The sequence below is a fragment of the Vespa crabro genome, chromosome 4 (assembly GCF_910589235.1).
Source record: "Vespa crabro chromosome 4, iyVesCrab1.2, whole genome shotgun sequence".
NCBI lineage: Eukaryota > Metazoa > Arthropoda > Insecta > Hymenoptera > Vespidae > Vespa > Vespa crabro.
Window position 1 is genome coordinate 6,013,213 of NC_060958.1, and position 17,500 is coordinate 6,030,712.

At 35.9% G+C, this 17,500-nt stretch overlaps 1 protein-coding gene across 6 annotated transcripts in view; it reads right to left on the reverse strand.

Annotated features, from left to right (window-relative positions):
• LOC124423318 (membralin-like) overlaps window positions 1-17,500 on the reverse strand; it is a 59,531-nt gene that overhangs the window by 2,662 nt on the left and 39,369 nt on the right. For 5 of the 6 annotated variants that reach the window (XM_046960910.1, XM_046960909.1, XM_046960908.1 and 2 more), the window contains exons 11-12: window positions 6,334-6,433; window positions 1,478-1,799 (exon numbers count right to left, since the gene is read on the reverse strand). In XM_046960910.1, coding sequence (XP_046816866.1) covers window positions 1,478-1,799; window positions 6,334-6,433 — 422 coding nt within the window. Of the gene's footprint in view, window positions 1-608; window positions 1,035-1,477; window positions 1,800-6,333; window positions 6,434-17,500 lie in introns of those variants that run through there. The other variant, XM_046960911.1, reaches the window with a different exon arrangement.

Sequence of the window (17,500 nt, forward strand, 5' to 3'; positions counted from 1 at the left end):
GATTAAAAAAAAAAAAAAAGAAAAGAAAAAAAAAGAATTAAATAGATATATACAAAATGGTGAAGCGAGAGAAAGAGAAAGAAAGAGAGAGAGAGAGAAAGAAAGAGAGAAAGAAAGGGAGATAGAATATCTACGGAGGCATTTAACGAGCGATAGTTAAAGAGTATCACGATTCCAAGCTGGGACATAAATTTCTATAGGAAGTAAACCGAGCGAGCCTAAACAAAGCCTTTCTCTTTCCATTGGTCGTTCGTACGGCGTGTTAGCGGTTAAGCCGATTATCGATCGTCCAGCTCGCGGTTGAAACCGGAGGTGAAATTAAAAGGCCAGAAAGTAATTGTCGTTCGTTGGATCGTTCGAATAGAAACATGATAGCCCGGCAGATATCGCGTGCCAAATCGTGTTGCATAGGAATGACGAATGTTAGTGACACAGGATCTACGAAGTGCGGCTTCGAAACTTTGAGAACAAAAGGAAAAGGATCTGACGAACGATCGAAACGATCGTTGAAAAAAATAATCGAGGAAAGAAATGGAAAAAAAAGAAAGATGAGAGAGGGGGGAGGGGAGGAGGGGAGGGGGGAATCAAATTTGAAAAAAGAGAAAGCATGTCGATAAAAGCATGTAAAAACATAAAAAGTTCACTTCTCTTACAAATATCTCACACGAACAAAAATCAAGGCTATCTTAACGATAAAACAAACGAAATTTTACGATCTTTCGAGCAATTTGAATTTCACGATCAAAGTATTCTAATCCGTTGTCGATTCAATTATTTCATCATTAAAATCCATAAATACGTTGTATTTTTTAGAATTAGATTTCTATTTCATTTATAGTTTGATTCAATAATATTTTCATTAATATAATTATAAATATTTCGTAAAAGAAACGATCAAGTAAATGGATATGATTTTAAGGAACATTTTTATTGATATATAAAACGATCGGCAGACGTGCGTCAGCGTCATCCTCCTCCTCCTCCTACCTCTCCTTCTCCTCCTCCTTCTCCTCCTCTTCCTCCTTCATCTCCTCCTGTCAGCATTGAATAGTCTCACTTTATATTACTTACTTATATTTTATTATACCTAAATAACTGTTCGTTTATTTTAAAATATTGATCATACCTATGAAAATATCGATTGGATAAACATAAAAAAAAAGGATATTTTAACTAATCGATCAAGAGTTCGATCGTATTTGCTCGTTACTCATATTCTTCTGTTCATATTGTGAAAATGAATTAAATTACTGTTCGTTTATATTAAATTGCTCGAAAGATCAAGTTAAATCCAAACGAAACTTGTTTATAAACTATATTAAAAACAAAAAAAAAACAAAAACAAAAAAAAAAGGAGAGACAACTTATAAACAATATTTTTTCTATACCCCGTGTACCTCTAATCTTTCTCTGTTAGTTAATAAATTGTTATAATTATAAAATAATATTAATCGCGATTGTCCTTGAAAAGACTCACTTTGCCGATCATCGCTCGTAGATTCTATTACGGTTGAGGAAGAGATTTGTTCAACGACATCCTCCTGAACGTTATTAGGATCAGGATCTAACTGCGATAACTCGGCGATGTAATTTTGTTGCGTCTGCTCGGTCGTTGGTGTTGACGGACTCGGACTAGATGATGGCGTCGTAGTGGGCGATGGTCCAGGCGTCGTTGGCGCCGTACTAGGCGTCGGCGGCTGAGTCGGTTGAGGTGGGTTGCGTAGGAGAAGTTGTTGCAATTGTGCCTGCTGCAGTATCACCGGTAATTCGTAATGATGGAAGAAGTACAACATCGAGTGCTAAAAAGAAGAAATGGACAAGATTATTTCTTCTATTGTTTACTTATTCTTTTTTTTTCTTTTCCTTTTTTTTTAATTTTATTTTATTTTCTTTCTTTTTTATTTTCCTTTTATTTATTTATTTATTTTTCCTTCTTTTTTTGTTTTTTTTTTTTAATTTATTTCATTTTCACCTCGTTAACGTAATAATCGTTTCCCATCGACACGAACGTTCTATTAAACGATTTTACAATAATTTTATTCTCTTATATTGCATCAATATTCTTTTCAATGATTTTATATAGAATACAGACATGTGTGTGTGTGTGTGTGTGTCAAGTAAAATATATTAAAATTTAATCGTATCATATATAATTAAATCAAGTTAACAGTTTATAACAGTTACAATACTACATTTTTTGTTTTTTTTTGATCTTTTCATTTCTCAAATCAATTTATAGACAAAGAATAACAAAAATTGGCTTTAAATCGCTTTCAAAATAAACGTATCATAAATGAAAATTAGTATCGAAACTAACGAATTGAAATTAATTTATCCAAATTCGAATATCATGTAAATACTCATAAAATAGAAAAGGGATATTTATATTGGTATCCCATTTTATAAATGCTTGTTATTATCTCGTTAATCTAACATACTGTTAATCAAAATTTAATAAATTATTTAACACAAGTTTGAAATTGTACGATATCAGTTAGTACATATATATATAGAGAGAGAGAGAGAGTGAGAGTGAGAGAGAGAGAGAGAGAAATCATGAAGTATAAGGAACACGACGAATCTATCGAAGCCAGATTGTTGAACATTGTTTTGTCCGTTCGTGGCAAACAGAAGTAACGTTCTACCATATTATATCTTGTCTGTGGTGTAGGATAAAGATAGTAATAGAGAGAGAGTGAGAGAGAGAGACCGATGCGGTGCCCGGTTGTTCCCGGTCGAAGCTTCTGTGTCGCGCTCGGCCAGCAAATTTATATGGAAATTCGCCAAATTCGTTCTATGCCGACGCTCTCTTTCGTCCCGAACCCCGAGGAGAGCTATGTAGTATGTGTAGTGAGCGCACATAAACGTACACACACATACACACACACACACACACACACAGACAGAAACACCATAACATCCACCTCTCTATCTTCTCCATCAATCCCTCTTTCTCTTTCTCTTTCTCGTTTGCTCTCGATCGAGCCTTCCTCGCAATTGTAATTTTCTACCATATCGCACATACCTACACGCATACGTTCTATCGTATTTTAACACTTAACTATGTTTCAAAGAAAAAAAAAAAAAAAAGAAAAGAAAGAAAAGAAGAGGAAAAAAAGGATCGATAAAAAAAAAGAGAGAGAGAAAAAAATAAAAGAACTTTTTCTTTTTTCTTTTCTCTTTTTTTTTTTCTTTTCTTCGTCTTCGAGTATAATCACCAATTAGAATTTTTGAAGCGACATTTGAATCAAAGAAGTTGAAGCTAAGAAAGAAAGGAAAAAAAATAAAAGGGGGAAAAAAAATAGAAAAATAAATCCAAAAAAAAAACAAACAAACCAAACCAAAAAGAACGAAAATAGAAAAAGGGAAAGTAAGGGATGTTGGAGTATTGAAAATAGATATCTCGAGAACGGGCACCTGTCGGCGACGGGAAGGAAATGGTATCCCGAGTGATTCGTCGCCGAGAAGGGAACGATTTTGCGTCGTTCTGAAAATAAGAAGATGAACGTGTAAAAAAAGAAACGGGAAAAAAAAGAAAGAAAGAAAGAAAACAAGAAAAATAGAAAATAAAGAAATATGGAGGAAAGAAGAAACGCATCGAACGGACAGACGAAGAAGGCGGCACGGTTGGGGGTTGTAAAGAGAGTGAAATGGAGAAGAGGAGAAACGGGGGCTGAAGAGGGCAGGGGATAGGGGGATTTAGTTGGTTGGTAAAAGGAGGAAAGGAGAAGAGGGATGAAGTAGCCCCAGAGGAAATCGAATTTTCGTTTGCCGTATAATCGGTGAGCCGATGACACCGATATCGGCCGGCATATAATCACGCCCGAAGGCTAATAATCGACCAACGAGAAAGCCTGATCTGTGACAACGGTAGAGAGAGAGAGAGAGAGAGAGAGAGAGAGAGAGAGAGAGAGAGAGAGAGAGAGAGAGAGGGGGGAGGGGGTGGATGTTGCCCGTCCAACAAGCAGTCGCGAATCAAAACGATCTCCGCGTGTCATCTCGTTGCTATTGCCGTCACCGCCATCGCTATCGCCATTGCCATCGCCATCGCCATCGCCACCGCCATCGCCACCGCCATCGCCACTGCCGACGACGTCAACGCTGCTTCCGCCGTCGTCGTCGTCGTCGTCGTCATTGCGGTCGCAAAATCCACGAGGCGAGCCCTTAGGGCCACTTGAATTTTCCAACGACACGAGACACTCATAAACTCGTTAACTTCGGCGTATAATTTACGATCGGACGATCGATTTAATCGATGGCCAATCTGGACGATGATTTTGCAAAAAAAAAAGAAAAAAAATAAACACAAAGTAACAAAGAAAGAACGAACGAACGAAGAAACATTTTTGTTTGTTTCTTGTTTTCTTTTTTTTGTTTCTTCTTCAGAATGTTCTACCCACTTTTACCAGGACGCATTATTAATTTACATCTTTCGCCGATTAATTATCCACTCCATTACACTTTAATGGCAATTCGATTTTTCCACGGGAAAATATATACAGTAAATGTCGAACGTAGCTATTAACGCATACGACTACCTCTTGTAATGCCATTATAACAATACCCGTGTGTTAATACCAGCCATCGCTATAATCTAATTACGAGTTATTGGCTTTTCAAAGTGCGCGCTATCCGAACTGGATTATATACCTGGCCGATTATAAGAACGCCGATCGATTTGTTTACATCCTATGTACGATCCTTCCATCGATCGTGTACCTAATCCCTCATAAAAAGGAAAAAAAGAAAAAAAAAAAAAAAGAAAGAAAGAAAGAAAAAATAAAAAAAGAACAATGCATCTGCATTCATCGATTAATAAATAAATCGAATCCTTTCTTCGCAAATAGATACAATTATTTTACCAAATATATTCTCAGATAATATCTACAATTTGATTATCTCTCTGCTCTATTGCGGGGATTAATTCCTCAATAAAAATATATATATAAAAAAAAAAAAAAAAAAAATAAAAAAAACAGAAGAAAAAGTAAACAAAAAAGAAAGATAAAAAAAACTCAATTTCCTACAACTATCTCGCATTAACGACACAGGTGGACACTACGATCTTTCTATAGAGAAAAAGAAAAGGTCCAATCTATCGTATGTAACCCAACGAAAAATAATAACGTTCAATATGAATGTTAACAAGACATACCCAAGAACAAATCTAAGATTTGAAGACAAATTCGATTATTCCAAGATTCCTTATATAACCAAGATTCCTTAGTTATTTCTATTTAATTCAAATCCAAGAAGAAAATGATAATAATAACGTTTCAAGTCAACGAACGTTTTTACAAGATATCCTCGCGATAATGTTACAAGTATCCTAAGTTTCACGCGCTGACGCACGAGCGCGGGAGCGCGCGTAAATCCTTCGGGGATGTCCTTCTTCCTTGCGTGTACAAATGTACACCGTGCTTGCCTGCTGCCACGAGGTACGCATTAAATTACTTCCATCGATCGAGCTGTCAGGAGCATTGTACCGCTTGCGTTTACGTAACTTACGTTTGAACGATAGCGAGGCTCTAGCCTATAGAACTGCGACCACGCTCTTCGTCCTGCCGCCGCTGTCAATCGCAGACTCCCACCATCGACGAATGGCCTCTCTCGCAAAGTATCCCCCCGCCCACTCTTCTCCACCGCCTCCTTTCCTCTCCTCCTTTTCCTCCCTCACCTACCAACCCCGCACCTACTCACCGGTTCCCTTCACGTTGCATCCCACCCCACCCCAACCCAACCCAACCCAATCCATCCACTCCTACCTTGTCGTCCCACTCACTCACTCACTCACGTTCTTTGCGTTTGCGTTACCCTTTCCACAATAATTCGCTCCTTCCTTCATTCTGCCTCATCTTGCGTTGATACTCTTGTCCTTCGTCCAGTCCTACCAACCCCCCCCTCTCTCTCTCTTTCTCATGGTCAGTCTCTCAATCGTGCTCTTTATCGCGATTTATTGTTTATATTTTAAACCCTTCGCATGCTCCAAGATAATAATTGATTAATATGATCTAATCTGACCTAATCTAACAGGCTACAAACCTCGACATTTTTTTTTCTCTTTTAACATACCTTTTGGTTGGATATAAAAAATAAAAAAAAAAAATAAAAATGGATACCTTTGTCGCGTAGTCGAAACGATAAAAATATTATATACGTCGATATGTAACGACATAACGTCGATTAATTGCTTCAGGCTCAAATGGTTAATATAAAAGAAATGAGATCAATCGACTGACTAGTTCGTCATAAACATAGTATCGAATCACTAAACATAATATTAAAATATCAGTATTACTTTTTTTCTTTTAAAGTAGAAATATGTTGTCTTACCTGTATGAACAGCCAAGATGTCACCAATGCCAGGCTACTGTACTGTCCATTAAATCGATAGTGATATGCGTAGAAGGAGAAGTGATATAGATAGAAGAATCTAAAAAAGAAAGAAATAGAAAAGGAATTAGAAAAGAAATTATTAACGTGTATTAGCGAAACAAAAAATTGTATCGATGATGATGATGATGATGATATGATGATAATGATGATGATAATAATGATCTAGAATAGAAATAAACGACGAATTATACTGATAATATTATTTTCATAATTTTCATATTATTTGCTCTCTTCGCTGTTGTATCTCGAGATGAGATCAAAAAAGAAAAAAAAAATCCCAAAAAAGAGAAGAAAAAACAGGAAAAGAAAAAGAAAAAAAAAGAAAAGAAAGAAAATGTTCTTGAGACGATCGCAGGATTAAATGGGGGATAATTAAAAAATTCCTTCGACGCAATCGACAAACTTTCCGATCTTATATCCGGAAAACACATAAAACTTATCTTTCTCATCGCGCCAAGGATTAATCCGGCACGGGCTTTATGGTAAATAAAACGCAGAAACGCTTTATCTCTTAATCTCTTCTTAACTGAATTACTTCTTTACGCTATTTCGTGAGGACTCACCACTACCCCCTTATCATCTCCCGCCTCCTCACTCATCTACCTGACCCCACTCTCCTCCTCTCCTCTCACCTACCCACAATAAACATACTATTTATTTTTGATGATTCTTTATCGTATTATTTCAAAAGTTAAACTTACGTTCGAAAGGAAATAACAGATCGATCGATGTTAGAAAATCGACGAAAACAATGAAAATCTGTCAACTATGCATTTACGTATACACATATTTATGTATGTATGTATGTATGTATCTATATATGTATATATGTACCTATTATATGTACGTGTACGTAAATACGTGGTGCCCCTTTTAACGATATAAACCACAACGATGGGCAACTCTATTCTTATATCCCCCTTGGTATCCCCGTAGATATAGAAAGAGCTCGTAAAAAGGACAATAAATTACTTTCATTTCGTAGAAGAAAATGGGGTCGATAGTGTATCGGCGTATTGGCACCTTGCACCGACGAAACTCGACGTTTCAGACCTGACATATATCACACGGATCCGTGTGAGGATGTGGATCCGTGTCGGTGTCAACCTCGAAATAAATTAATTAATTATAAAGAAAAATTCAATTCTAAAACGAAAGAGAATGATACAGGAAAAAGTGGATAAAAGAAAGAAATATTGAAGAATAATAAGTTTTCATCGCAATTTCCTTCAATTAATAATAATAAAAATATATCAAATAAGACACACGTATAAAATATTATTCTCGATGAGACAGTGATTAATATTAATTTAAAAAAAAAAAAAAATTCTAATCGCAAACTTATTCATTGTCAAAAAAAACTAACTCTTTCTCTCTTTCTCTCTCTCTCTCTCTCTCTCTCTCTCTCTCTCTCTCTCTCTCTCTCCCTCTCTCTCTCCCTCTCTCGTTCTCAATGCGATAAGGATGGAGGGATTATAATCAAGTGATTTTTACGACGCGCTGTTACGGTATGGCCAATATTTGCGGATCAGGGTGGAGTCTGAGCCAACGTCGATGTGCTCTTAAGCGAAGCAAAAAGAAAGTCGATCTGGGTCGTACGTTCTAAGGGTGTATAGAAAGGAAGGACACGATAGTCCTTCGTGTATACCTCCTTGACGACTAGGACGGCTAATTTCCTAGAGTATACGTCTATTCCTAGACTCCACTTTAATTTCATAGTTTCTTCTTCGTGGAAAAGGAAGAAAAAAAAGGGGGAAAAAAAGGGAAAAGAAAAAAAAAAGAAAAGAATTCAACGGGGAAGAAAAGAAAAGAAAAGGAAAGAAAAAAAAAACAAGAGTAGAGATACTTATCGCGTGCACTTTTCGTCGAATGAATTCTTCAAGTCCTTGCGAAAGATCGTGAAATGTGAAAAAAATAATAAAAAATACGAAGAGAAATGAGGGAAATAAATAAATATATATATATATATATATATATGTGTGTGTGTGTGTGTGTGTGTGTGTGTGTGTGTGTGTGTGTGTGTGTGTGTGTAATTATTTACAATTTTTTTATTTTTTTATTTTCTTTAGTTTCTTTTATTCCTTTTATTTTTTTCTTTATTTTTCTTTTTTGCTCATATTCCACCAACTTTATACAAAAACACATACACACATACATAAAGATGGAGATAGAAAGACGACGAACCTTGTGACGCTATTGTTCAGAATGTAACTTTTCCGAAAGCAAATATAGCAAATACGGATGGAATTTTCACAACGATAAAGACTTAATCTATCTTCGAAACTAATGCTACTCCTAAGCCAGTTGTCTCGGTATTACCTAACTTCGTGCAATCGAAAGGAATCGCGTTAAGTGCCGTCGTTGAAAACTTCAAGAGTGAAATTCCACACTTCGCGCCGTTTCGAACAAGTAATTCCCCGTTACGTACACACGCTCTAACACACACACACATATATACAAAGAGGAAGAGAGAGAGAGAAAGGGAGAGAACGAGAGAGAGCCGCCATCATCGGAAATCCTCAAGCCCTTTCATACATCGAAACTCAAGTTACAGACGTTCTCAAATTCCTTTCTAGAAAAGTTTTGCGAAAGAAAGCAAAAAAAAGGAAAAAAAAAAAGAAGAAAGAAGAAGAAGAAGAAGAAGAAGAAGAAGAAGAGAAAAAGAAAAAAAATCCAAAGAAAAAGAAAGAAAGGAAGAAAGAAAGAAAGAAAGAGAAAAAAAAATAAATAAAAAAGAAATACAAAATATGTATGCGCATTGATTTCGAAAATTTTACTTAAAAATGAACGATCGCAATACATACCCATCATATTCACGAACTCATCTCTTTATATAGAAAACGATTTGAAAAATCGATTTTCATCATTTAATAGCCCGTACGAAACATTATTATCAATATCGCCTGAGCTAAGGAATTTCGAAAGCCAGCTCTTTCCTAAACCCCTTGCCACTCCTCCCCCTCTCTCCCCTCTCCCCTCACCCCTCTCTTTCTCTACCCCTTTTGAGAATCCAATGAATTCCATCGAATATTTCTCAAATATTTCAATATACATCGAGGATCGTCTATAAGAAAGAGAGAGAGAGAGAGAGAGAGAGAGAGAGAGAAACGTTAAGGATGCCTGGTTTCTTTAAATCGAACAGGCGATTTTCATACGTTGCACCGAAAATTCTTATCGAGGATCTCTCAGGCCGTTAGTTCGCAGGAGATTAGATTTTCAAAGATGAGTTATATCGGTAAAAAGTCTTAGCGAGCTGAGTTACTTATATAAAGATGGTATAGATGGACAGATAGATAGATCGATACATAGATAGATAAATAGATAGATAGATAGATAGATAGATAGATAGATAGATAGATAGATAGATAGATAGATAGATAGATAGAAAAGTATAAGTAAAAAAGAAAGAATATCCTCGAAATCCGGCGTTACGTATTCCGAGGACATAAGCTCTAAAGTGTCCCACGTTGAGTCAAGCGCAACCATCCGACGACGATTCATACGTCTTTTCCGGGAATGGGGAAGGTAGAGGAGAGGGTAAAGAGCTAGAAGGAGACTCGCCAAACGCATTCTGAATTCATTGAATAGTACTACCACAAGCGTACTACCACTACTAAAGCCTCAACGGTATAAACACTCAATTCCCGTCTCTCTCTCTCTCTCTCTCTCTCTCTCTCTCTCTCTCTCTCTCTCTCTCTCTCTCTATCTATCTATCTATCTATCTATCTCTCTATCTATCTATCTATCTATCTGTCTGTCTGTCTGTCTGTCTGTCTGTCTGTCTGTCTGTCTGTCTGTCTGTCTGTCTGTCTGTCTGTCTGTCTGTCTGTCTGTCTGTCTGTCTATCTATCTATCTATCTCTCTTTTTATATCGTTTCATGAAATTTCAAAGATAACTTTTCAACTTTGTTTCACCAAATAACTAAAGATCTCATACAATTAATTATGTTCAATAATTATTATCCTTGTCTTATTTAATCATTGATATTCCCAATCTGTGTGTGTATATATGTGAGGGATGGATGAGTATATGTACAAGAGATATGACAAAAGATTGAACGACAAAGTAATAATGAAAAACAATTGGTGAATTGGAGTTCTCCGGAAGATATGAATGAAAAACGAAAAAAGAAAAAGAAAAAAGAAAAAGAAAAAAGAAAAAAAGGGAAAGGAGCAAAATAAAAAAAAAAGAAGAAGAAGAAAAAAGAAAGAAAGAACAACAGGGGAAAAAGTGAACACTCATGGAACGTAGAGTTAAAATGACGTACTCCCGCGCACAAACATACACATACATATATAAATACACGCGTACATATACATATAAATATACATATACATATCATATACACACACACACACACACACACACACACACACACACACACACATATATATATATGTATCGAGTAATAGCGTATATAACACGATAAAAGCTTTGTCGGTATCGGCCGAGTCCACAGGGCAAGCATATCGTGGCAGGAACATTTTCCCTTGCATCCAGAAATTTTCCTGATAATGGTTTATTCTGGTTGGAAAAAGAGAAGGAGAGAGAGAAAGAGAGAAAGAGAGAGAGAGAGAGAGAGAGAGAAAGAGAGAAAAGAGGAAGAAAGGTGGAACGAGCGTCCCGCAGCGATGTCCCGGTACTGGAAAGAGGGTCGCGTTTAGATTGGAACAAGAGGAAGTAAGTGAGGATAAGGGATGTGGGAGGGTAGAAGGTAGATGGCCGTCTCCATAACTGTACGGTCCACTCGCCTAACGTAAGTATATTGTCAATCAATCCACGGTATAAAAGCAATCTGAGCTTCGGTCGCGACGGGACGGCGGGGTCCCGCGGGGCATCGTCGGGACGACATGACCAGGGAGAAAGAAAGAAAGAGAGGAAGAGAGGGAGAGAGACAGAGAAAGAAGGAAAGAGAGAAGGAAGAAGGAAGGAAGGAAGGATGGATGGATGGATGGATGGAAGGAAGGAAGGAAGGAAGGAAGGAAGGAAGGAAGGAACGAAGTAAAGAGGCTAGATGGAGGGGAGAAGCAAGGAGGTGCAAACAATTCTCTTCTTTCTTCACAGCAAAGAAAGAGAGAAAGAGAAAGAGAGAGAGAGAGAGAGAGAGAGAGAAAGAGAGCTCCCTCTCTCTCTCTTTCTCTCTTTCAACTCTTCTGTGACCACTCCAAGAACGCCTCTACCCGCCGCCTCCATCTCTCACCTCCTCCACCCTCAACCTAGCAGGATGAAGCGAAACTCCTGACGGAAATGTGCGCCCTTCTTTTTCATGTGTGTTTACTCTCGCTTGTTATATGTGTACACGAATGACCGCGCGCACGGCCATGTGTACATATATGTGTATATTCTAGAAGCGCTCATTCAACGATAGAAGGACTGATATTATTACCATGGAAAAATATCGACGAACTACACTTATAGCTTTTTGATAATAGTGAATCATTGACAGGATACCGATAGATACGGATCTAGCAGAACTTTTTCTTTTTTCTCTCTTCGATTATTTATTATCGTAATAATTATCGTTTCTATCTTAGAAACAAATGGTTGTTAATATATAAATATATGTATATTCGCTTTATTTATTTCTTTTTTTGTTTTATCCTTTTTTCATATCATCGAAATTAATTAGTCGTTCGATCAACAATAAAAATGACGAGTGAGAATAAAAGTTTACGCGTTTAAATAGACGACGACGTAGGTTAATTCTTTTCCGTCCGTTCTTGAACGTCCCTCAACAGTCGCCTCCCTCAACCCACACTCCTTTCTTCCCCTTTTTTCACGGTGGTCTCTCTCTCTCTCTCTCTCTCTCTCTTTCTCTCCTATCTTGCGGTAGCCTTGCGGAAAATGAAATAATATATTGTGAACGATGGACAGAAGATTACTGAAGGACCGTAAAAGGAGTTACTACGGTCGAGTGCCGAAGAGAGCAAAGGCGAGTAAATACGCGAGAGAATTTTGCGTGATACGGATATATGATTGTGAGAGAAAGAAAAAGATCGGGGGATGGTTTTCGTTAGTGCCAACTGAGAATAGGAAAAAAGAGGGGATGAAACGAACGGAGAGAGAGAGAATAAAAGAGAGAGAGAGAGAGAGAGAGAGAAAAAAAAAAGAATCGTGAGAGTCGAGCACGTGATATCGAACTTTCTAGTCTGGATATCGCAGATTGCCCGACTCACAAGAGCCATATATGAGGCAAATCTGGATAATATATTTACAGGATATCCAGTGTGTTAGATGGCCGTTTCTTCGTTCATTCGAGCGTCCATCTTCAATGTAACATGTTCGAAAATGATCGCATCGAGTACATTTAAAATAAATTATCGAATCAAATCACGAAGATAGTAAATATATGTATGATAGTAAATATATATATATATATATATATATATATATATATATACATATATACATATATATATACGCATATACATATTTCTCTTTTTTCCCCCCTATCTCGAGATAGAAATTTTCTCTATTTATATTCTTTAATGTAGGATAATGAGGATAGAAAAATTAAACAAAAAAATAAATAAATAAATAAATAAACAAATAGAACGAGATAAAAAAGAAGGTAAAAAAAAAAGGTGAAAGAAATAATTTTTGATTCAAGATATCCCACAGATGGTACACAGGTAAATGTTTTTTTTTCTTTCCTTCTTTCTTTTTTTCCTACGGACGAACGAAACTTTTAAAGAATGTCACTCACGTAAAGAAGAGCCGTGCGAGCTTTTCGCTCTTTCATAAGATAATTATGCCTACCCGATCCTTCCTACTCTATCGTACACCAGCCAACGAATGCAAAATCCTTTACACGTGTGTTGAATATGAAAGAGTCTCGAAAGGCAAGAAACGCGTATCGAAAGAGACGGGAGGTGGGTGGTGGAGAGAGGAAGAAAAGAAGATGAAGAAACGAAAGATACAGAAAGAGAGAGAGAGAGAGAGAAAGAGAGAGAGAGAGAGAGAGAGAGAGAGAGAAAGAGAATCATCCACGATCTGAAAATGAAGAAACACTCTATATATAGGTCTGTCCAATGAAAATAAAAGATTCACACTATTTCGGTATTGTAGTCTCGGGAGTATTATCCTGGTCCACACATAATCGGATGTTGTGTGTGTGTGTGTGATAATGTATATACTTACATACAATATAAGAAAGCACCCATAATCCAAAGTAAAAACTCGAGCGGAATATAAACAACGATTTTTTTCTATTCAATATTATTATTAATATTATTATTATTGTTATATATATATATATATATATATATATTATGTTATTTTTATTATCATTATTATGACAAGTCTCACATGTACGTAAGCGTCGTAATGCAGTGGATACGCATTAAAGCGCGGATAAAGCTGCCAAGCGTACAATAAGAGAGACCCGAGCTTTCGAAAGGCTTCTCTCTTTCTCTTTTTCTCTTTCTCTCTTTCTCTTTTCACTTACAGACAGAATACAGTAGCAACAGGAGTAGGAAACCTGCCTCACTCTTTCTAACACTCTTTCGAGTCTATGTCCCAAGCGTTGCTGGAATAACATGATTAATGATCCTAACTCGAGACCATGGAAAGAGAAGATCATTTTATCACGCTCAACGGATTTTGAGGGCCAGGTGGGGAAGCCATTTTCTTGGAAAGGAACGCTACGAAAAGAGATGCTCTTCTCCCTCGCATAAGTCCAACGAACGGTACGTGAATGTAATGCCTCGATATGTTGCAATATATCCAATGAATAATCACCTACATATGTATGTGTAAGTATAAAAAATAAAAAAGGAAGAGAGGGGGAAAAGAATGTTTGTTTATGTGTCTGTGTATTTTTTTTTTTTCGTAGAGTCTATGTTATATCTATCGTCATGAAAATTATTATTTTTACAAAATGACAAAAATTATTGATATATTCGAAAAGAAAAAGATAATAGAATCATCAATTTCCAATTTGCAATTATTTCAAGATCTATTTTAAGACTGGATTTAAGTGATCTATAAGATCCGTATCCGTTTGAGAGATCCGCATATTTTTAAGCATCTTTCGAATTTACAAATATTATTTCTATTTAATCATCACGAAAATTTCCACGTAAATGGCAAATGGTAGTTTAATATAGTTTTTCAGAGTTTCATAAAAAAGCAAATTAAAAAAAAAAAAAAAAGAAAAAAAAAAGGGATAACAGATTAACAGAAGAGATTTATCAATAGTATCAATGAGCATAGAATGAGATTTATCAATGTATCAATAGATCAATGAGCAATTTGAGCAAAACAAAAAATAAAAAAGAATAGTTATTGATTTTTCGACAAGTCAAATGACTTTCTTTCTCTTTCTTTTTTTATGTTTATAATTCCATTAAATATTACGACAGCTCGCATTATAATCCGTGTTCGACGAGTACAATCTCTTAATTTTGTTGTTACATAACGTGGATAGAATTTTTTTTGTTTTTTTTTTGTTTTACACATATCCAGATATACCAGTTAAAAGGTTAATAAATGTCACAAGCTGAGAACGATGATTTTATCTCATATGTACTATCGTGAAAATGCTTATGTACGTTCGATGGTACTGGCCAGACGATATAAAGCTATGCTCTCGGCGAAGTCGTAGCATAGACTTCGTACGTTCGTGGCCTTCGAACGAGAACTGAATTAGAGTTTAAGAGATCGCCGGATATTGGCACGGAACATCCGAGGACCATAAGAGGAAGAAGAGGAGAAGGAGGTGGAGGAAGTGAAGGTGGTGATGGCAGGAGAGATGCTGGGTACCCATCTCGAGAATCGACTGCGAATCTTTTTGAATCTAACCGATCAATTTCGATAGAAAATCGCACATTCTATCTGCTATAAAGTAATCCTTGATCGATCTTATTACGATAGTGATCGTGATCGCCAATAAAAAGATGATTTACTTTAATATAAAAATTTATGAAATATTTAACCGACTATACGGAGATTTGATAGATAAAATTTAATCATATATATATATATATATATATTATATATTATATATATATATATATATATATATATAAAATTATAATCACAATATATTCTAATTATCTGCGTCTTACCTAATTACAATAGGTATCCAATTATACGCGTTATTAATTATATAAAAAAAAAAAGAAGGAAAAGAAAAAAAAAGATAAAGTTCTTCACCTGTTTAAAATATCAGATTCAGACAAATTTATATTAAAGAATATAAAAGAAGAATAAGAAGATTAAGAAATAAGATTAATAAATAAATAAATAAAAAAAATAAAAAATAAAAAAAAAAAAGAATAGAAAAGAAAAAAAAGCGAAATATATAAGATATGTATTAAATAATAAAAAAAAGATATAACCGGAGGGAAGAAATTTTCACTGTGGGATCTCATAGTTGAAAGGTGGCCGGCGGATCGGCGGCACGAAAGCGTTGAAAACAACGGAAACTAGACGACTTTCTTGTTGTCCGAACGCTATAACATCCCGCTAATTAGGCATTAGCGCAACAAACAAGCCCGTGAGATACCGTGTACCTTTTCCCCCACACCTAGCTATCTCTTTCTCTTGCACCCTCTTCTCGTGCAACCATAGAAACCATCCCAGTGACTTTCACGATAGCTTCCACCTACCGACGGAATGCTCAAGTTACAAATTAACTTGCAGAGATCATCCATTTCCAGCTCGGTGCACATTGGCTACCCTCCTTCACCTTTTCGCAAAGAGTGATCCAAAGGGATACTCGAAAGAGAGGGAATGAGAGAAAAAGAGAGAGAAAGAAAGAGAGAGAGAGAAAGAGAAAAAGAGAGAAAAAGAGGGAGAGAAACGTAAGAAGGGTTCTAAGAATTCGTCATCCCATTACTTCTATGGTGTTAGAAATCGGCTCAAGGCTTCTCATTTGTTTAACAAAGAAAATACGAAGAAAATCTTTACCAATTTTCTTGAAAATAATAATAATATTAGTAATAACAGTAGTAGTAGTAGTAATAATAGTAGTAGTAGTAGTAGTAGTAGTAGTAATAATAGTAGTAGTAGTAGTAGTAGTAGTAGTAGTTAGTAGTAGTAGTAGTAGTAGTTAGTAGTAGTAATAATAATAGTAGTAGTAGCAGTAGTAGTAGTAGTAGTAATAGTAATAATAGTAGTAGTAATAGTAGTAGTAGTAGTAATAGTAATAGTAGTAATAGTAGTAGTAGTATAAATAATAATAATAATAATAATAATAATAATAATAATAATAATTTTTCAAACACATTTTTATATTTCACTTGAATATCATACGATCTTTTTATTCCTTATCTATAAATGATCTATACGATCCATATTTTAAATTATCAGTATTTTATTTCATTTCTGAATAAAGAAAAAAAAAAGAAATAAAAAAGAAAAATAGAAATTAAAAAAAAAATGTAAACAGAACTTTTTCGTTCACAAAGATTAACGATCTTAATTAACTATATTACTCTCCATCGAAGGAACGACGATATCTTAAAGGGAAAATTTTCACGATATTTTCACGCTCGAGAGCGTAGCTTACACTCAACTCGCTTGCTTGCTCGTTCGTTTGTCTGCTTATTTTCTTACGAAACGAATCGGAAAAGGAAGCCCCATCGTATGAACGACGAAGAAAGATCATTAACAGAGACTGTATTTATTATCACCATGTTGTACCGTACAGAACGGACGATAGTCTTCCAATGAAATGATGAATCAACGAGAAGCGTTTCGATTACGTAAGAGAAATCGGAAAGAAGAGTAACGAAGTCGAACCAATATGGCAGAGCATAAGCAATATAGCATCAGAAGCAGCAGTAACAGCAATGGTGTATCCGGTCCCATGGTAACGCCGGTGAATCTCCGGGCAAACATAACGAAGAAAAACGAAAGAGAGAAAGATAGATAGATAGATAGAGAGAGAGAGAGAGAGAGAGAGAGAGAGAAAGAGAGAGAGAGAAAGAGAGAGAAGAAAAAGTAGGAGGGTTGAATGTTACCAATTATGAGGAATTACGCTTGATCGGTTCTAGGATGTGAATTCGCGCCTTGTGCTTTTGCAGAGTCTCGATAAGGGCCTTTACGACCGACATCAGAAAGAAAGAAAAAAAAAAAAGAGAAAAAGAGAGAGAGAGA